The sequence below is a fragment of the Marmota marmota genome, unplaced genomic scaffold (assembly GCF_001458135.2).
Source record: "Marmota marmota marmota unplaced genomic scaffold, marMar, whole genome shotgun sequence".
NCBI classification, from domain to species: domain Eukaryota; kingdom Metazoa; phylum Chordata; class Mammalia; order Rodentia; family Sciuridae; genus Marmota; species Marmota marmota.
Genome location: NW_026000075.1, coordinates 14961821 through 14984012, shown reverse-complemented (window position 1 = coordinate 14984012; position 22192 = coordinate 14961821). Strand labels below are relative to the sequence as shown.

Below are 22192 nucleotides of genomic sequence, written 5' to 3'. Positions count from 1 at the left end.
TTCTCCAGGTCCTTCGGAACAAAATGCTATCAATATTAACCATCTAATGTACCTGCCTAGCACATATCTTATTTTCTAGAGGGCATTTATTAATATGCATTAAATAAATTACTGTAAATTGAATATCAATAACAAATTCACGCATAATTATATGTAACTAGTATGATGTCATGTATGTATCTGACCATATTTATTGTTTAAGTAATCTGAATTTTAAAGCCATTTTACAGGGCTTCTGTTGAGGCTTTTTAAACAGTAAAGATTAAAAATAAGGGACAATGATTATACACATATACATTCATTTAGCTTTCATATATTCATATAAATAAACATGAATATCATATTAATAAATATACTAATGTACTAATAAAAATTATTTTTATATAAATATTTATATAAATAAAAATTTCCAATATGTGGAAGGAAATGTAGAAACCTGAGAGCTGAACTTATCTAAATAATTATGAGTGAGAACAAATAAAATTTTTAAAATGAATATGAAAAGAAAACATAAGAGATTTCTACTCATATACTAGCTACAATTAGTACTTAAAATAAGCCATGTGTTCATTTAAAACCACAATAGGTAAAAATATTGTCTAATTTAAAATGTCAAGTTCATGGACTGAATGCATAATCTAAAGATTCCAATCAAGTTAAGTGTTTCAGGAACTATATTAAAACACAGTTTAAATAGCAAAATAGAATCTAGATTAGTGTTCAGTAAAATAATTTTAAGATATATGTCAAGACTCTCTGTACATAATACAATTTTAGAAATTAAGGTAAATCATTCTGAGTTCTAATTTAAACATGTTTTAAATGTCTTTACATTGAAACATTTTATAAATACATTGCAAGTAAAGCATTATAAAAAGTCATACCTGCAAAAGTGTTGTTCTGTGGAGCTTCAGTGCCCCCTTCTGGTGGATTTTAGCAAAGCATCCTGAACAATAATCTTCACCACATTCAAGGCATACCTTAAAATATATACATGTATTAAAAACCATACAATCTTATTGTAGTAGGATTTGAGAAAATGCTTAAATAAAGAAATCACTGTTCTCACACTATTCCTCAAATTACGTACTTACATGTCAATTGAATTGAGAAGCCCGCTCCCCCACCAAAAAAAATCTTAATATTTAACCATTTGAAGAAAACTAGCTGTAAATGCTAATAACTTTCATGTCAAAATAAATTTTAATAGTTGTAATTTAAGTGTTAAGTTTATATGTTAAGATGTATGTGTGTGTAGGCTTTTTTCTGAATAAATGAGAAAAGAGCTAGTAGTCTAAGATAAAACTTCTTGATATGATTTAAAAAAAATCTCCACATCAAACCTTTTTCATTTTTTGACTTTTTCTTCCATGTATGGATATGCATGGCATAATTAGTTTCAAACAATTTGTATGCTCTTCTCCTCAAAAATCCCCATATTTTCCATGAAAGGTAGTAGTGATTCTCAAAATAAATATTTGAAAATGTTCTTAGAAGATTCCCCAAAGCAAAGAATAATAAGGGGAAAAGAACATGAATGAAACAGCACCATAATGTTAAAATTTTTTTGATATTTAAAAATGTAATGTGTAGTATGTATACATACATCCAATGATGTAATATACCTATTGCTATGGTGGCCCCAAACAAGACTGAAAATAATGAGAAAAGCAAACGGATTTTTTTTCCATAAATGCAATTACTATGGTGCAGTTGTAGTGTTGCTTGAACACAACTGACAATATGATAAACAGAAGTGCACATGGCTAAGGTCCCTCATTTTCTTCAGTAGGCCCAGGTAGGGAAGAAGCACTAATAGCACAAAAGATAGCATGAAAACTTGGGGGAGGGGGTCAGGAAGTCTATGTGAAGGAGCTAGTCCTTCTTTGAGCCCTCAGAATGTCCAGTGTCCTCCATCCTACTTCTCTCTCAAGGAACAGTAAGTATTAAAGCATCTGGATTAGGCTAGCAAGTCAGTATCTTTCCCTGGCAGACTGAAGGGGGCAATTATACATCTCCAACTGTAATGTGCACAAAAAACACCTGGGATTTTGTGACAGTACAGGCTCTGGTTCCCTAGGTTTAGAGCAAGACCTGAGATTCTGTGTTCTAGCAAGTTCCAGATGCTCCTGCTGCTGCTGGGAGCCCACACATTGAGTAACAAAGCACTAAGAGATGCGTATGACAAAGAAAAGTAGGCTAAACCCTATGACAATCCCAACAGGAGATTTCTAAGTCCCCATATGATGACATGCTTATATGTAATAATATAGCCAGGTTTATTTAATATAAAATTATTAGGACAACCCCTCTCCAAACAAAAGGTTAAAGGTATAAAAAATTCTATATAACTAAAATGAAACTTTCAAGGGTTGAAAGGGGAAGCTACAGTTAAATAACAATAATTATCCAAAACTTTTAATGGGCACTTACTGTTCTAGGAGCTTCAGATGTTCAAGAACAATTCTCACAACAACTCTAATGAATCTCCATTATGAAGAAAAGGTGACAGAGGAACAGTGATTAGCACTTTCCCTCAGTCATGTAAACTAACATAGGTAGAGCCAGAATTTCACCCTCAATATCCAGCTTAAAGCTCAAATTCTTAAATATGATACTCATTAATAATAATTTAGCCAATCACTCACCATTAATTGCAGTACTATCGTACTGAAAAAACTTGATAAAATCTGCAATCAAATAAATCTGTATTTCAAATGACTGTATGATCTGGTATTTATCAAAGTCCTTAATGCATTTTTTCAAATGTGATTAGCTGTACAGACTGGATTATTATTATTCATTTTCATTGTTTTTTATTAGTGCATCAGAACTGGAGTTTTTACTTAATGAAGGAGAAACATAAACACTGTCTCTAGCATGGGGACCAGTCCTACCTTTCTACTCTTTCTTCAAGAACTACAGTCTCTTAGGAAAATGAAGATAAAAAACATGATTATGGGCTGGGGTTGTGGCTCAGTGGTAGAGCGCTTGCCTCGCATGTGCAACACCCTGGGTTTGATCCTCAACACCACATAAAAATAATAAGTGAAATAAAGGTATTGTGTCCAAATACAACTAAAAAATAAATATTTTTAAAAAAACATTATCATAATTCTATCTTTTTAAATACAAAATAAAGTTAAAAATTATAATTTCTTATAAATATATGGTAGTATTATGATGTTTCTAAATGTATCCTGCATAATTTTTATTTAATATACCTGTTAATATTTTAATACATGTATTACAAGTAGTTGTAAGTTTCTACAACATAATAATATAGGAATTAAAAATCAGTTTCAGCACATAATTGATCCTAAACTAAGTATTTGTTAACAGACTTTTAATGAAAGTAACCAAACAGATATTTGTAGACTAGAAATCAAATCTAGAATTGCAGAGCAAGCTTATATATTTTGTTATACAAGCATATTTGGATTTAAATTGGATTAAAATGACCGCCAACTGGAAAATCTTTTCAGTTTGTGTAACTGGCAGTAACATACTAAAAATATAGATAAGAACTCCATTCCACCACAGATGCTTCTTCCGTGATGGAATACCCAAGTGTGATTTTAACAAATCTCTTGTTGATTCGATGAATAACAGATCTGTTGGGCAAAGCCTTCAGAATCCATTTGAGTTTAATTAAGTGACTCACATTTGCCAAACAAATATATAATTGTAAAACTGTCCACTTTACTCTTGGTGTATAGAAATAGCCTAAAACCATTGGAATTTCTTGTACAACAAGAAATTTGGAAGTTTTGGATTTTTTTTTTCATTGTCAGTATTTGTGAATAAATCAAATCATAAGAAAATGGGCCAATAATAAAAACACACAATTCATTGTCTCTTCCCTGTGTTTCAGACATAACACTAAACGCTGAACATGCTAACTCATAATCATCAGTAACTATGTAAAGTGCTGTTATCCCTATCTGGGGGCTTTTACAAACGAGAATACAGAGCTAGAGAGATGAAGTCATTTGCTAAAGAGCCCATAGCTAATGACAGGATTGAGATTTGAACTTCCAAAATGCAAGACCTTATTTAACTCCTATCTCTCATACTCGATTTTGCCTGTGTGTATGTATGTATGCATATGTGTGTGTATTCAGTCATAATTATATGCATAATTATATCTGATGATAGAAGCTAATAACACAAGACAACCTCAGAATTTAACACTACTATTCATTATACCAGCCTCATATGAATGTGTAGATGGGTTTTTAGCATGGGATATTGTTTTCATTTCAAAAAAAGAGGAAATTCTTCTTAAAATCTTAATGAACTAAAAAACAAACAAACAAAAAAAAAACTTAATGAACTCCTTCAAGAATGTTTAGGTCCTAGATCCTGTCTACTGTATAAAGCAGTTTTCAGGCCAATCCACTCTTGAATCAGGGCGCACACTGTCACTCCCATCTACTCTCTAGTTCAGGCCCCACGCCATGTATCCTGTGTGAGATTTCCTTCTTATTAATTTTTTCTTCTCTCTAAAAAATATAGATCCTTTATTTTCATGTCAAGTCTTATCTACTTATGCCATCGCATTCAAGTTCATAGCCTTTAAGACGTTCTCAGCTAGACTAAGAAAAATAGAGAAAAGACTAAAATAAATGAAACCAGAGATGAAAAGGGAGATGTTACAAATAATAACAGAGCCACACAAAGGATCATTGGAGGTTATTGTCAAAAACCATACATGAAAAGATTGGATAAAAAGAAGAAATAGACAAATTCATGGGTGCATACACCTTACCAAGATTGAATCATGAAGGCATATAAAACATAAAGAGACCCATAAAAAGGAATGATATTCAATCAGTAGTAAAGAAAAGCCTAGGACCAAGCAGCTGAACTCCTGAGTTTTACCAAACATTTAAAGAACCAATTCTTTTTAAATGAAAAAATAAAAAATGAAGAGAAGGAAATTCTTCCAAACTCATTCTATGAGCGCAGCATTACCCTGATACCAAAACTAGACAAGGACACAACAAAAAAAAGAAACTATAGGCCAGTCCTTGAATGAATACAGATGTAAACAACGTCAACAAAATACTAGCAAGCCAATTATAACAACACATTTTAAAAAGTTTGCTCTCCATGGTCAAATGGAATTTATCTTACTGATGCAAATATGGTTCAACATACGTAAATAAAAAAACATAATACAACACACATCAGAAGGATGACAATCTTCTCAATAGAGGCAGAAGATATACTTGATAAAATTCAACATCCCTCTGTGACAAAAAATTCTGAGCAAATTATATATAGAAGGAATGTACCTGAATATAATAAAAGCCACATATAATAAGCCAACAGCTAACATCATATCAAATGGGGGGAAGTTGAAAGCTTTCTCTTTAAAATCTGAAACAAGACAAAGATGTCCAATTGCACCACTTTTATTCAACATACTCCTGGAAGTGCAATCAGGACAGAGAGAAATGAAGAGCAATCAAACTGGAAAAGAGAAAGTTGAGGTGTCACTGTTTGCAAATGATATGATCTCATATAGAGAATACCCCAAAGGCTCCCACAAATTTAAAAAAAATGGGCTAATAAATAAATCAAAATAGAAACCCAGAGAACAATTCCATTTACAAAAGATACAAAACAATACCTAGGAATAAATTTAACTAAAAACATGAATGATCTCTACAATAAAAAATATAATTTATCAATGAAAAATATTGAAAAGGACACAAAAATTGGAAAGACATCCTATGCTAATAGATTATAAGAACCAATGATTTTTAAATATCCATACTACCCAAGGCAAATTACACAGTCAATGCAATCCCTTTTTCAAAATACCAATGACCTTCTTCACCGAATTAGCAAAAATAAGGTTTTGGGGAACGTTAAGATTTGTATGGAACCACAAAAAGAAATCAAAAGTTACAGCCTTCTTAAAAACATCAACCAGGCAGGAGGCATTATACTACCTGACTCAAAATATGCTAAACAGCTGTAGTAATCAAAACAGCATGTTGTTGGCATAAATCCAGACACAAACCACTGGAACAGAAAAGAGAGCCTAGCAGTACAGCCACACATGTATAGCCATAAGACTCTTTATGAAGATACTAGAACATGCATTGGAAAAAAAGACAGTCTTCTCAATAGTGTTGGGAATACACGTATCCATATGCAGGAACAAAACTATGCTCCAATCTCTGACCAGGTATAAGAAGACATTCAAAATGAATTAAAAATTTCAATGTAAGATATAAAACTATAAGACCATGACCTAATGATCTATGAACTAATTAATTAACTATGAAGAAAACATAAAAGAAATACTTCAGGACCCTGGAAACAGGCAAGATACCCAAAGCTTTCCCCCCCACCCCTTGGCAAGATACCCAAAGCTCAGAAAATGAAAGCAAAAGTAGACAAATGTGATTATATCAAACTAAAACTCTTCTCTATAGCAAAAGAAAAATAATCAACGAGTGCAGAGACTACCTACAGAATGAGAGAAAATGTTTGCAAAGCCATTCGTCTGACCAGGAGTTAATATCCAGAATATTTAAGGAAATGAAAATATTTAATAGCAAAAACAAACAAAAAATGAAACCAAATAATCTGATTTAAAAATGGCCACTCCACCCAAGTAGACATTTCTCAAAAGACATGCAAATAACCAACAGATATATGAAAAAATTTCAACATTGTTAATCTTCAAGGAAAATGCAAATCATTTTACTGTAGTTAGAATGGCTATTGTCAAATAAACTAAGCAGAACAAATGTTGGTGAGCATGTAGAAAAAAAGGGAACCCTTTCACACTAATAGAGGGGGTGCAAATTAATACACCTTTATGGAAAACAGCATGGAGACTCCTCAAAAAATTAAAAATAGAACTATTGTATGATTTAGCAATTCCACTACTGGAGATGTATTTAAAGAAATTAAATTAGTGTGTAAGAGACATCTGCACTCCCATATTTACTGAAGCACTATTAACAATAGGTAAGTGGAAACAATGTGTCCATCAAATGAAGAATGCATTTAAAAAATGTCATACATATACATAACAGAATACTAGTCAGTCATAAAAAAAGAAATCCTGTCCTTTGAAATATCATAGATGGAACTAAGGATCATTATTCTAAGTGAAATAAGCCAGGCACAGAAGGACAAGCACCACACTATCACGTTCATATGTGGAACCTAAAAAACTTGATCTTATCAAAGAAGAGAATGTTTGAGAATAGCATAGAGACTAGGAAGAATAGGGGAGAGGTAGACATGTGGAGAAGTTCACCAATGAGTACTAAAACATAGTTAGGTAGACTAAGTTTTGGTGTGACATTGCACAGTAACAGGACTACAGCTAATGACAATGTACTGGATATTTCAAAAAGCTAAAAGAAAGTACTTGGTATGTTTTTGTTTAAAAAATGATAAATGCTTGTAAAGATATATATATTTCTACCCTAATTTAAACACTGTAAATATTTACATGTGTCAAAATATCACATCATATCCCATAAATATCTATGATTTTATGTTTTGTATTTTAAATGTTTTGATGTATTTTAATCTATCTTAAAATAAATTTAAGTTTTTAAAAAAGTGCTGGCCATGCACAGTGGTGCATGCCTATGATCCCAGTGACTTGGGAGGCTGAGGCAGGAGGATCACAAGTTCCAGACCAGCCTCTGCAACTTAGCAAAATCCTCTCAAGATACAAAAGGATGTAATTCCAGGGCACAGCACCCATGGGTTCAATCCCCAGTAAAGAAAGAATAGGGGAGGAGGCAGAAAGGAAGGAGAAGGAGGAAGAAGAGAAGGAGGAGGAAAAAAAGAAATGCTCAACAGTGTATCATATTCTCATAAGATACTGACTCACAGCTCCTACATAAATCCTTTTTTAAAATCAACAGCAGACCCCAGCATCAACAAGTAAGTCTCTTTTAGCTCTCATGTTTCCAATTGAGAAATACTAGCATTTGTTTATATTTTTATACATTTCTACATAGTTCTCTAATTCCTTAAATTATTGCCTAACATCATATCAAATGAGAAAACACAATGTAATAGTAAGAACATTATAACAAGAACCAGGACTTTCAGCTTAAGGTTGTTATTAGCATTTTTCATTAGATGTAAAGCATTCTAACACTTTAAACGCAGTTAAAACTGCCACTAAATAAACCTAAGAGTAAAACTTTAAGTCAGAAATGATTATGTGTAAGTTCTCTGAAACCAAAACATAGTGTAAAAATACATTATAATACAGCTATAGTCATTTAATTGGTGAAGGGGGAAAGTGCTTCTAATATTGTATAATATTATAAATTGCAAAGGATCCTATAGTATCCTCAATGTTAACCAAAAGGAAAATACATCCAAATGAAGGGCAAGTCTATATGAGGGGATAGTTGTAAAGAACTGGTCATTCCACAAGTATTTGTTGAGTTCCTATCACACTGCAAGTGTAGTTCCAGGTGGCTGATATCCAGCAGTGAACATAACTAAACCCTACCATAATGAAATTCACACAGTGGGTAAAAAATAAACAAATGTGTATGAAGTGGTGATAAATGCTATGTAGATGAATTAAGTAGACTTGCAAAACTAGAGACTGAAACTCAGCTTTTGCTCTTATAAAAGGCTGCAGAGTAGATAACATGAATTGATATTTATGGATTTGAGGAGACTGAGAGAAAAATATTTGTTGGAGAGAAGTCAGAGGTTCAATTTTGAGCCTATTAGAAATTCAAGCATAAATGTTCAGAAAGTATTTTGAGTCACACATTCAGGAGCAAGGTATGGAATAAATGTGTAAATTTGGGATTCATCAATGTAGAAGTGGTCTTTAAAGCCAAGGGTTTGGAACAAATTACCTAAAGAATATGAATAGATAAAGGAGAAGTTTGAGAACTGAATCCTATGGCATGTCAACACTAAGACGTCAAGAAGAATACAAAACCCCAGAAAAGATGGAGAATATGAACACCTAGAAAATGAAATGAAACCAAGAAAGCCTGGAGTCTCAGGAAGCCATGCGAAGAAAGTCACAGATGTGGAGAATAATACAGTGTCAAATATTCCTAGTAAAGTAAGAGCTGAGAATTGAACACTCTATTTAAGAATGTGGGAGTCACTGGAGCACTTGATAGGTACAGTTGGTGGATACTAGCAGAGAGTCAAGACTGAATGAAGAGAGTTCCAGAGACAATGGGAATCCAGCAATTATACTTCTGGGTACAGATCCCAAAGAAATAAAAGCATTGTTTTGAAGAGATATTTGTACACCCATGTTCTTAGTGGCATTACTCATGATTTCCAAAAGCTAGATGCATCCCAAGTTTCCATCAGTGAATTTAATAAATCAAATATGGTACACACAGAGAGTGAAATGGAATTCAACCTTAAAAAGAAAGGAAATTCTGAGCCATGCTGCAAAATGGTTGAATCTTCAGGACATTATGCTAAGTTAACAAAAGACAGATACTATTTGATTCGGTTACATGAGGAACCCAGAATAGTCAAATTCATACAGACAGAAAGCAAAATGGTATTTATTAGGGCTTGGGGGATACGAAAGTGGTGAGCTATTATTGACTAGAAATGGAATTTCAATTTTGCAAGATGGATGTGAACTCTGGGGATAGATGGTGGTGACGACAGCACAACAGGCATGTACTTAACATCACTGAACCTGACACTTATCGCGGAGGGGAAATTTTATGATTTATTAACATATATTTTAAATGTTCAAGAAATTGGCATTAATGAAGAGCTATAGAACTATCAAAAAGCACTATTATCTGTACTTTTTTCATTTCATGTCACAAATTTTAAGATAAATTATGTTATTTGAAAGAGAAATAAAAAGACTAGCACACAAATATCCATAGCAGCCTTAAACACAAAAGAAAAAAAAAAAACCTAAAACCCAAAGGTTATTCAAGATGACAATGGATGAACAAATACAATGCAAGACTACTTAGTAATATAAATTGAACAAACTACTAATTGGTTTAACAGCATGCATTTATCTCCATGTGGAGCTAAAGAAACCAAGAAATATATATATATATATATATATATATATATATATATATATATATATATATATATATACACATTATATCATTTTATTTACCTAAATTCAGGAACTAACTCTGTGGGATTAAAAAGCAGAATAGTGGTTGCCTAGGAATGTATTAGAAAAGGAATGTGGGCACTTTCAAAGGGTTAAAGAAATATTCTGTAATAAGCTTGTCAACAGGTGTGCATTGTATATTTAAGGTCTGTCTACATGGTAAAAATAAATTATGCCTCATAAAAATAATGAAGAATATAAGGGGAGATATGAGAGCAAGAATGGAAAACTTTTTTTGTGCCAGGGCGGGTGGGCACCATGGATTGAACCCAGGGGCACTAAACTCTTAGCTGCATCCCAGCCGTTTTCTTTATTTTACTTAAAGACGGGGTCTTGCTGAGTTGCTTAGGACCTCACTAAGCTGCTGAGGCTGGCTTTGAACTTCGAATCCTCCTGCCTCCACCTCTCAAACTGCGGGTATTAAAGGCATGCACCACCATGCCTGGAAAGAATGGATAACTTTTTAGAAGAGTTTTATTCTAATAGGACACAAAGAAAGATTTAGAAGTCAAAAAGAATTTTTGTTGTAGGTTTGATGTCAGTTTTCGTTTTAGATGGGAACTACTATAGCATGATTATGTGTTGATAGGCAAGATTTACAAAGGTGTCCTTAAATAAGAATGAGAGTATACAATTCAGGGAAAAGGAGAGGTTGACCTTATCTGCCAGTATGCACACTAATGGGAAGAAGGTACATGGCTATTGCAGCAGATGAAGTTGGGAGGTGTAGAAGAACTCGAGAAAATTCTATTCCGACTGTTTATGATAATGTACATACTAGTAGAGCAGATTTGTTCTCACACTGTCCACAAATCTTCCCTTTTATCTTGGGTTTTTCACTTCCAGAGGAATCTTCCATTATATACTTAGCTGGTTGTTTCACTGGTTCTTGAAAAAAGAAATATCAGGCCAATCACTTTAAAATATGTTGTTTAGCTTTCTGATTATTAATAAAGTAATGTAACTGTGCACATTTCTAAATTCTCAGAAAGTACTTAGATATTATTGATAAGAATGACATGTAGTCAAATCTAATGTTAGTTGACTATAGAGTCCATAGGAGTCCCTGCCTACACCTGTGAGCACAGGGCTTTATATATCCACCCATGTCCACTCTGCTTAAAACTCATTGAACGAAACACTCAGAATCACAGAATGCTAAAAAAAACATGTCCTTAACAGAATTCCTATGACATTTCCCTATTCCTGTGGGTCAAACCAAAGCCCACATGAACAAGTTTCTAAACATGCATAATATTGTACATTTATAATAAATGTTATATTTATATAAACATATTTAATAAACAATGTAATATGTATACATATATGTATATAAATTTAGAATTTATTCTACCAAATTATGTTAACTACTAAAAATTAAATTAGTTTATCCTCTAGAAAATATCTTATTTCCTTTGAAATCATTATAAATGCATTTTGGTTTTTACTATTTTTACAGAAGTTATTAAAATATAAAGCAATTTAAAAATGTTCTTGTAATGTCTTAGAGTGATATTTTAATTTATAATTTTATACTGCTAAATTATCTTTCCTGTTAAAAGATCACCTCATTAAAGTTTAAGGAACAGAGCTATGAAAGTCCTCATTTTTGAAAAGTATTATTATTATAATCATATTCAAACTTGACATTTTTTGACATAAAATAAAGCCCCATGAAAAAATCTGAATAAAATTTGTTTTGAAATCAAATGTCATCATTTTGGGGATGTGAAATTTTATACTGAATGAACAATTTTAGCACTTTATATGTAATTCAAATGTGAAGGAAAATGGGAACTGTATCTTTAGCATCTAATAATACAGTGGTAAACTGTTTACCTTGAATCTGCTGCTTCAGTAATTTTAATTTCACTTTTCCTGTAGAAAGCTGTAATAATAAGACAAATACTATTTGTCAGGTATATGTTCTCTTTAAATTTTCAAAGAAAATTTAAATAACTAACAAATATTTGAAAGCTGTACCATTTTGGTACATTTGTACAAAAATTAATAGTGAAAGAATAACAAAAACAACAGAAGATCATCATCAAAGCATATATTGATCTTTTAACTAATTTCAGAGAAAAATGCATAAACAAGCAAAGAAATTTTACAAATACTGTACATAAAAATCAGTTTTTAGAAAACAAACCAGAACTTATTTTTAAACAAAAACCATTATATTTCATCACAAAATGATTTTAAGAAAGTGCTAGTATTCAAATATCATAAAGGTGCAGTAAGTCTTTTCTATTTCTGTGCTTTCTGAAGCACACACAGTCTAATATTTGTATAGTCTGAATCTAAACTGAATTCTGACTGAGTTATTCTGCTTACAAAACTGTAGAAGCCGATACTACTATCTTATTTGCCCAACATTAAGGAACCACATGTTTTAGTAAAATAATCTTAACCTTAAAATATATTATCTATCATCTATCTATCACATTTTAGCTCAAAAAATGGAGTAAATAAGATTCACTATTGATTATTTCAAGTAAGTAATCACTTGAAATCCTTGGTTTTTAACATTTTATGAAACAACACAGAGTTGCCAATGGAGTGTATTTGCCTTGGTCTTACTAAAACCAACATTTAAAGTACACAAATGAGCATGGAGGATGTTTTGCATTTATACAGACACTGTCAATTCATGCCCAGTTTTCAATTTGCAATTTTCATGCTCAATTGCCCAATTTGTACATGAGAATATGAGAACAATGGCTGCCTCCATATCTATGGCTGTACAAACTGCAGTCATTTTTGAAAATTTAAGCCTAATTATTCTCCGTGGTTTTGCTCCGAAGAGGCATTTATTGTTCATATTCTTTGAAGTAGCTACTCAGATGTTTTCTGTACCAAACACAGCAGAAAAGAAAATAGGATTGAAATAATCAATTTTTATATGAATCACACTTTTATTTTTAAGTTGGTAATGTTATACAAGTTACAGATAATTTAATCTCATTTTCATAACTAAATTATCCAATATGATTGCCTTAATGATACATCTGAATTACAATATGAACAGCATGGTTGTAGGCAACTTGGACAGAATGAAGAGATGTGTCAAAGCAAAATGAAACAATTATTAAAAGAAAATTTTATAATTTCTTTTTATTACTATGCTTAATTTTTTCTGTTCTATGAATGTAGCCATATATACTTTAAATTATTAAAGTTGCAAAAAAATATTTCAGTAAACTAGCTGCTAGCTGCTATTTTTAGGTAAATACAATCCCTTCAAGTCGGATTTTTTATTTGTTTGGGAACCAGTTGGGTGGTGGAGTAGGATTAGACTAAGGATACATATGTACATGCTCATATGCATACTTTTTTTTTAAAATTTATTTATTTAATATTTATTTTTTAGTTATCGGCGGACACAACATCTTTGTTTTCTATGTGGTGCTGAAGATCGAACCCGGGCCGTACGCATGCCAGGCGAGCACGTTCCCGCTTGAGCCACATCCCCAGCCCCATCATATGCATACTTATACACACACATATATATACACTTACAATTATGTGCATACATATATGTACATACTCAGCATCAAGAATTTAATGATCTAGTCCTATGTCTTGTTAACCCACTTGTGCCTCTACTATTGGGTGCTGAAGGAGTGCTTTTAGGGGCCAGGGCAGCACAACTGGACATTTTGTTTGAGCCAATAGAGTCAAGCCATGCTGTTGACCTCATTCTCCTAGTGTCACAAATGTCCCCAACTAGACCCAAACTCCAAGCCACAGTTTCAGATAGTCTCACTGTAAGGTCCTTGCGTAGCATCTGGACAGCCATCTTAAGTGTCAGCTGCCATTTTAAGAAAAAATTTTGCTTTCCCACCCAAGGGCCTTTCTGAGAAAGCCTCCCCCACTCCCTCATACAACCCTACCATTCACCACCCACATGAGGACCTCCTGGCTCTAATCCCTGAGCCTGCCCAATAAAAGTCCAGAACCCCAAGCCTGTTTTGCCTCTCTCTATCTATGGAGAGATGTGCTTTTATTTATCTACTCTGACAAATAACTCCTATGTGTATCTCTGCCTGGTCTCCATCTTTAATTTCTCCCTTGCCCGTCTCCCGGTTCCTCACCTTCTTTTCACTTATTCCCAGCCCAATTTGCTACTGAAGGTTTATCACTGTCTACTGGTAATTTTTCCATCCAGGCTCCCCTACTGTTATGGTTTGGATGTGAGGTGTCCCCCAAAAGCTCATGTGTGAGACAATGCAAGAGAGTTCAGAGGAGAAATGATTGGGTTGTGAGAGTGTTAAACCAATTGGTGATTTAATCCCCTAGTAGGGATTAACTGAGTGGTAATTTAAGTGGTAGGGTGTGGCTGGAAGAAGTGGGAATTGGGGCACGGCATTGGGTATATATTTGTATCTGCTCAGTGGATTTTCTCTCTGCTCTCTGATCAACATGTGAGCTGTGTCCCCGTGCCACACTCTTCTGCCAAGATATTCTGCCTCACCTAGAGCCCCAAGGAATGGAGCTGGTCTTCTATGGACTAAGACCTGTGAAACTGTGAGCCCTCTAATAAACTTTTCCTCTCCTACAATTGTGATATCAGGTCCTTAAATCACAGCAGCAAGAAAGCTGACTAAAACACTTACTAATCCACCGAACCCCTATTAATAGTCATTTAACTATCTTGTGCTTTAATCCTTCCTGAAAAATATTTCCCTCCAAGTGTCACATTGACTGAAACCCACCTTTTGTTCAATACCAGTTTCTCCAAAGCACTTCCACAGGAACTAGCTCCTTTTTCACTTTATTTCGCTCACCAGACAAGGAGAAAAATTTCTCCGGAGTGCTATTTCCAGAATATTGTTCCATCATCATTCAGCTAAGTCACCTCTACTGAAGGTCCCATCGTCCACTTGTCGACTTTACCAATACCTAGCATTACTTTCCACCTAAACTTCAGCAACCTGCTCAGTGTTTCTATTCATCATATTTCTGGATGATAATGTGGGGCACTTTGGTGTCCATGTTTACTTGACATCTTGGTACTGAAGACCCCCCACCAGCATGCTGACTACTGTGAACAGCTGAATGCCTTTTCAGCTGCCCCACCATTGTGACCAAATCCTGCACCAAGCAGCATTCTGAATGGCCACGCCTTCAAAATCTCAAACTCAAGAGTTTCTCAGTGCTCACCTTAACTCCTCATCACCTCTGCTAGACTTCCTGTGTCTACCAACCATTGTTGAAACACTATCATGGGGTTTCCTACAAATCCATGCTGAATAACTCCAGTAGACCCTTATGGTTTGTCAGCAACCATTTATTCATTTGCTGCTAAACTCTCATCACAATTCCCACAGTGGCTGCTCCAAACTTTCTCCAATCCTAAAACCTCAAAGTTATCCTATTTCTTCTCCTTCATCTGAGAAAACAATACTGCCTTCAACATTCAAGAATGGTAGCTTCCAATTGTAATCCTCCACAGTATTCTTTCTTATCACCTGCCAAACCCAAACTCTAAATTTTATTTCTATTTCCATTATTGTTTTTTCTTCTTTCTTTCTTCAGAGAAAATGTGTTCTCTTTCCTTAGTGAAGGCTTCTTAAATGAATCCCCTTTTCAAAGACTGTACCCCCAGGAACAGACACTTCTCATCTGCATCTTCAATCTTTCCTCCAGCGGCACATAACTCAGCCTCTAAACTGGACCACATCATTTCCCCAATCCTAAAAAGCAATATATCAAAGCATTTCCTTGAACTTGTTGAACCCTTAAAATTTGTTCTCTGCTCTCATGTTCAGCATAACAAGTTTTTATTCACTGCCTCCCACACTTTTTCAACTACTTGAAGTCTACTTTCACATCCAGTAATGACTTAATCATTAAATTCACATTTTGAAAATTTTCATTTTCCATAAATAGACATTTAGTTTGATTTCTAAGTAATATCACAAAATGATTTCACATACATCACCTCACAAACTGCTCTAAGCTCTGTGAAGTAGTTACAAATGTGGCATGTTTATGAATGTGGTAACAGAGGTATATAAGATTAAATGACCTGCCTGAGATCACAGAGCCAATGATCCGAATCAGAATTTTAATCTATAGAGTTTAATACAAGATTTCTCAACCCCAGCACCACTGACATTTTAGGACAAATGATTTTTTTTTGTTCTGGGGACTGGGCAGTTCATTAGTTCATTGTAGGATGTTCTGAAACACCCCTGGCTTGTACTAACTACCTACATTAGCAAAAAAATGTAACATGGTAACATCTGAAAATGTCTTCAGTCATTGCCAAGTCTCTCCAGGAAGGCAAAATTGCCCCCTTGAGAAATATTGGTCAAAGTCGGTACTCTGCAGTGTTTTTTGGTTTTCACTACTAAGTAGACAATATTGATATCTACATATTTTCTAAAAATGCGCTCGTTCACTTTAGTCTTCTGTGAAATTGTACTACTAAGATTCTGCTCCTGCCTTTCTTTTTCTTCTCTGGCCTTCTTCACCAGGATGCTGGTAAATTGTTTTAGAACAAGCCTAAGAACTGGCAATGCAAATCTTAACACTGACGCTTGACATTGAGCAAGTTATTTCACTTCTTTGAAGTTAAGTTACTTCCTCTGTGGCATGAGAATAATAAACTGCTATTATATAAGTACTTAATGAGACTCTAAAAAGGAAAAGCAGCTTAACTATTGACTTATAAACATATTTAGTACAACATTAAGGTTTTTGCCACCATATGCTGCATACCTGTTTTCTTTGATCTTTATTCATCCCACCTCTTTGGTTTATACAAATTCTTTGGGACACAATCACTCCCCCAGCTTCAACTATCACATGAAAATTCAAACAAGCTTCTAAAATTTTAGTCCAGACTTTTTCTTCCCCTCTTTATGCTATCTCCTACTAAATCCTGATTGTGACATTAATTATGTTTGACTTCTTACTGATTTTTGGTTCAATATTTCCCTTTATAGTTCTTCTGCTTCCATTCTAATTCATACACCTTTCATCTGATTTCCAGATTCTTTGAATAACTTCCAGATAGTGTTTAGTCAGCTTTTTCACTGCTGTGATTAAAAGACCTGACAGCAACAATTTTAGGAGGAAAGTTTATTTGGACGCTCATAGTTTCAGAGGTCACAGTCCATAGACAGCTGGCTCCATTCCTTACAGCTTAAGGTGAGGCAGAACATCACGGTGGAAGAACGTGGTGGAGGAAAGCAGTGCAAGTCATTACACTAGGAAGAACAAGTGGTGGCGGGGAAGGGAGCATTCTCCTTCCCAGGACAAAACATAAACCCCATAGCCCCACTCCCAGGGACCCAGTTTTTCCAGCCACAAACTACCTGCATATAGTTACCACTCAATTAATCCCTGTCAGGGGATGAATTCACTGATTATGTTAATAATCTCATAACCCAATAATTTCATCTGTAAACCTTCTTGCATTGTTTTATACATGAGCTTTTGGGGGATACCTCACATTTAAATTTTTTAATTTTGTTAATTTTTATTTGTTCTTTTTAATTATATATAACAGTAGAATCTATTTGAATATATTTATAGAAGCATGGCATATATCTTATTCTAATTAGGATCACATTTTTGTATATGTACATGATGTTGAGATTCATTGTGGTATATTCATATATATATATACACAGTAAAGTTGAATCAAATTTATTCCACTGTCTTTCCCATTCCTGCCTCCCTTCCCTTTATTCTTCTTGGTCTAATCCAATGAACTTCTGTTCTTCTCCTCCCTCTTGTTGGGGGTTTAGCATCCACATGTCAGAGAAAACATTCAACCTTTAATTTTTTTGGAATTGGCTTATTTACCTTAGCATGATAGTTTCCAGATCCATCCATTGACCTGCAAATGTCATAAAGTCATTCTTCTTTATGGCTGAGTAATATTCCATTGTGTAGATATAGCACATTTTTTTTTATCCATTCATCTGTTGATGGGCTTCTAGGTTGGCTCCATAGCTTAACTATTGCAAATTGCACTGCCACAAACATTGATGTGGCTGCATCACTGTAATTTGCTGACTTTAACTCCTTTAGACATATGCCAATGAATGGTATAACTGGGTCAAATGATGGTTTTGTTCCTAGTTTTTGAGGAATCTGCATATTGTATTACAGAGTAAATGCACCAATTTGTAGCTCTACCAGCAATGTATAAGTGTATATTTTCCCCACATACTCACCAACATTTATTGTTACTTATATTCTTGATTAATTACAATTCTGATTAGAGCAAGGTAAAATTTCAGTGTGATTTTAATTTGAATTTCTCTAATTACTAGAGATTTTTTTTTTCATATATCTGTTGACCATTCATATTTCTTCTTTTTAGAAGTGTCTGGTTCCTTTGCCCATTTATTGATTGGCTTACTTGGTTTTTTTAGTGTTAAGCTTTTTTAGTTCTTTCTGTCCTGGAAATTAATACCTTATTGAAGGTGTGAATGACAGAGATTTTCCCCCATTCTGTAGGCTCTCTCTTTACGTGTTTGATTGTTTCCTTTGCTGTGAAGAATCTTTTTAGTTTGATACCATCCCATTTATTGATTTTTCATTATACTCTTACACGTTAGGAGTCTTACTAAGGAAGTCGGCTCCTAAGCCAACATGTTGGAGAGTTAGGCCTACATTTTCCTCTAACAGGGATTCTGGTCTAATACTTAGGTCCTTAATCTACTTTGAGTTGAGTTTTTTGCAGGGTGAGAGGGGTTAAATTTCATTCTACTACATGTGGATTTCCAGTTTTACCAGCAACATTTGTCGAAGAGCCTATCTTTTTTTCTCCAACGTATGTTTGTGATGCCTTTGTCTATATAAGATAACAGTATTTATGTGGGTTTGTCTCTGTGTCTTCTATGTTATTCCATTGGTCTTCATGTCTATTTTGGTGCCAATACCATCCTGTTTTTGTTACTATAGCTCTGTAGTAAAATTAAAGGTCTGGTAGGTGATGCCCCTGATTCATTTTTTTTTCTCATTAAGGATTTCTTTGGCTATTCTGGGCCTCTTATTTTTCCAAATGAATTTCATGACTGCTTTTTCTACCGCTCTGTAATAGGAATATGTAATAGGAATTTTAGTAGGAATTGCATTAAATCTGAATAGCACTTTTGGTAATACGGCCATTTTGACAATATTAATTCTATCTATTAAAAACATGGGAGACTTTCTCATCTTTTAAAGTTTTATTCAGTTACTTTCTTTAGTGTTCTGTAGTTTTCAGTGTAGAAAATTAACACCTCTTTTGTTCGATTGGTTCCCAAGTGTTTTTTGTTTGTTGTTTGTTTTAGTGTATTGTGAATAAAATAATATCCCTAATTTCTGAACACAATTGATTTACAGGTGTAATTTTCATATCCTGATACTTTGCTGAATTCATTTATAAGTTCTAGAAGTTTTTTGGTGGAGTATTTTGGGTTTTTTTTTTTTTTGAGTCATATATATATATATATATATATATATATATATATATATATATGCATATCCTTGGCAAACAGAGATAGTTTGAGCTCCTCCTTTCCTACTTGTATCCCTTTAATTTCTTCTGTCTAATTGCTCTGGATAGAATTTCAAGGACTATGTTGAATAGAAACAGTAACAGAAGGTTTGTTACTTGTTTCCATTTTTAAAGGAAATTCTTTCAGTTTTCTCCATTTAGAATGTTGGCCTTGAGTTTAACGTATATAGCTTTTACAATATTGAGGTATATTCCCACTATCCCTAGTTTTTCTAGTGTTTTGAACATGAATGGGTGCTGTATTTTGTAAAGTAATTTTCTGCTTCTATTGAGATAATCATGTGATTATTGTCTTCAAGTCTATTTATGTGATGAATTACATTTATCAATTTCCATATGTTGAATCCACCTTGCATCCCTGGGATGAACTCCACTTGATTATGGTGCAGTATCTTTTTAATGTGTTTTGTATGCAATTTGTCAGTATTTTATTGAGAATTTTTTGCATCTATATTCACCAGGGATATTAATATGAAGTTTTCTTGATGTGTCTTTGTCTGGTTTGTTATCAGAGTAATATTAGCCTCATAGAATAAGTTTGAAAGGGTTCCCTCCTTTTCTATTTCATGGAATAGTTTGAGGATGATTAGTAGCAGAGCCAAGTGATCTTGCATGACCAAGAGATCTCAGAAAAAATAGGAAGTATAAAAGACACATCTATTTATATTTATCTTACCCTTGACTAATTTCCATATTTTGTTTTATAATTAATATGATGTTGGTAAGTGTTTATGTATGTGAATCAATAGAAGTACATGTGTAAGATATATTCTTATCTCATGTGCTACATGCTAAAACACTTAAGAGACTAGTTGCTGTATGCACTATTAACTCCAAACACACTGGATACTTGAACATGATCAACCATCATAAATCATTGCCTTAATCTTGTTATCCTCCTATTCAAAAACTGTCAGAAAATAGGAAATTCCATCCGCCAAGTAAAACACCAACAATTCTCAACAATTCTCAAGGCTTCCTATCTCCTGCCCAGTCTTGTTCTAAGCTCTCCTTCCGCAAAACCCCAGCCCTCTATGCTCTCACTCTCCTTAATTATAATGTTTTTGAGAACAAAAATTATAAATTATTCATAATTTTCCTTACAAATATAGTAAACCTTCAAATATTTCTAGCACTAAGCTATTATTTTTCATGCATACAGTGTCCATATACTAAATGATTATACAAAAGTTACATATTGATTTTTACTATAAATATTTTTAACACACTTCATCTTTTATATTACATAAGGACATCCTTGAGAACAAAGATGAACTATAAGACCAAAAAGCATTTCATAAATGCTAATAAATAACTAAGTCAATAATCACATTCAGTTATCATAGTCAGCATTTTTAAATATTATATTTACAATATCATCTGAAATAAAAACACGTCAGAAAGATAATGAAACATTACAAGTATATTATACACCTTTGACTGTCCCCCCGCAAAATAAAGAAGCATATCTCACTAAGATAGTGACATTATAGAATCAAACGCTTTTTTGAAGTCGAAAAGTTTAGAGGTACTGAGTAAGATGTTTGTAGATGCCAAGTGACCCAATGAAAGTTTAATGATTGGTACATAAAAAATAAAAAGTTGTACAAGTTAAAACTTACAAAGTCATGAGCCTTGTACTAAAGAATCCACAAACAAAGCTATTTTTTTTATATAAGCACACTTGCCTGGTTTTAATCTGCAACATAGTGCAATGATATATTTTACAACACACAGTAAAGATAAAGCAAATCTGTAGCTATGACACTGAAACACATTTTTTTCTTGGGTATCTTCATGCATGGCATTAATTATATAAGAATAATTATTATTTAAGTATAAATCAGTAAACTAATATGAAATGATCTAATGGCAAGAATAAAGTTTATCATTCGTTATATCAAATAACATTAACTTTCACCTTGATATAGAACTACATGACTGTATTCCACATACTTTAAGCTGAACCTGAACAGAATGAAAAAATTTTGTTTGGAATTTAGAGAAATTTGGAATGGAAATATACACTTTAAGGTAAATTTTTGAAAATCAATGTCTACATTAAAAACAAAATATATCTAAATGCTGAAAGTTGCATACTTTCCATGAATCAAAATCTAATATTAGAAAAATTGATAAAACAACAATACTGGATGCCTGAGTAAAGAATAGAATGCAAACTCTTAGAATAAAATAGAATATAAACCCTCATATTCTTAAACTAAAATAATAAGTTATTTCTTCTTGCCTAGCAAATTGCCTGAGAATCCAATAGTATCGTCTTACCTTAATGGCATTTCCCTTATTTTGTGACATCACAGGTGATTGATAACCCAATTTGCTCACTTTTCCAGATTTCCAATGATATCCACTTGACCTTCAATATATATAAACAAGACAAAATGTAATTACTAAAAACATTTCTCCTTTTAATGAAAACAAATATATATTTACTGTTTCAGGAAATAGAAATTCATCTGTTAACATGTAAAAAACCACTACAAAATGAAAATGAAATATCAATAATG

General features: G+C 33.3%; 1 protein-coding gene across 2 annotated transcripts in view; it reads right to left on the bottom strand.

The window, feature by feature from the left end:
• The window catches only part of Zbbx (zinc finger B-box domain containing), a 149493-nt gene that overhangs the window by 111510 nt on the left and 15791 nt on the right, over positions 1-22192 (bottom strand). For both annotated transcript variants that reach the window (XM_015494322.2, XM_048814366.1), the window contains exons 4-7: positions 21951-22041; positions 11978-12026; positions 10917-11026; positions 885-980 (exon numbers count right to left, since the gene is read on the bottom strand). In XM_015494322.2, coding sequence (XP_015349808.1) covers positions 885-980; positions 10917-11026; positions 11978-12026; positions 21951-22041 — 346 coding nt within the window. The remainder of the gene's footprint in view (positions 1-884; positions 981-10916; positions 11027-11977; positions 12027-21950; positions 22042-22192) is intronic.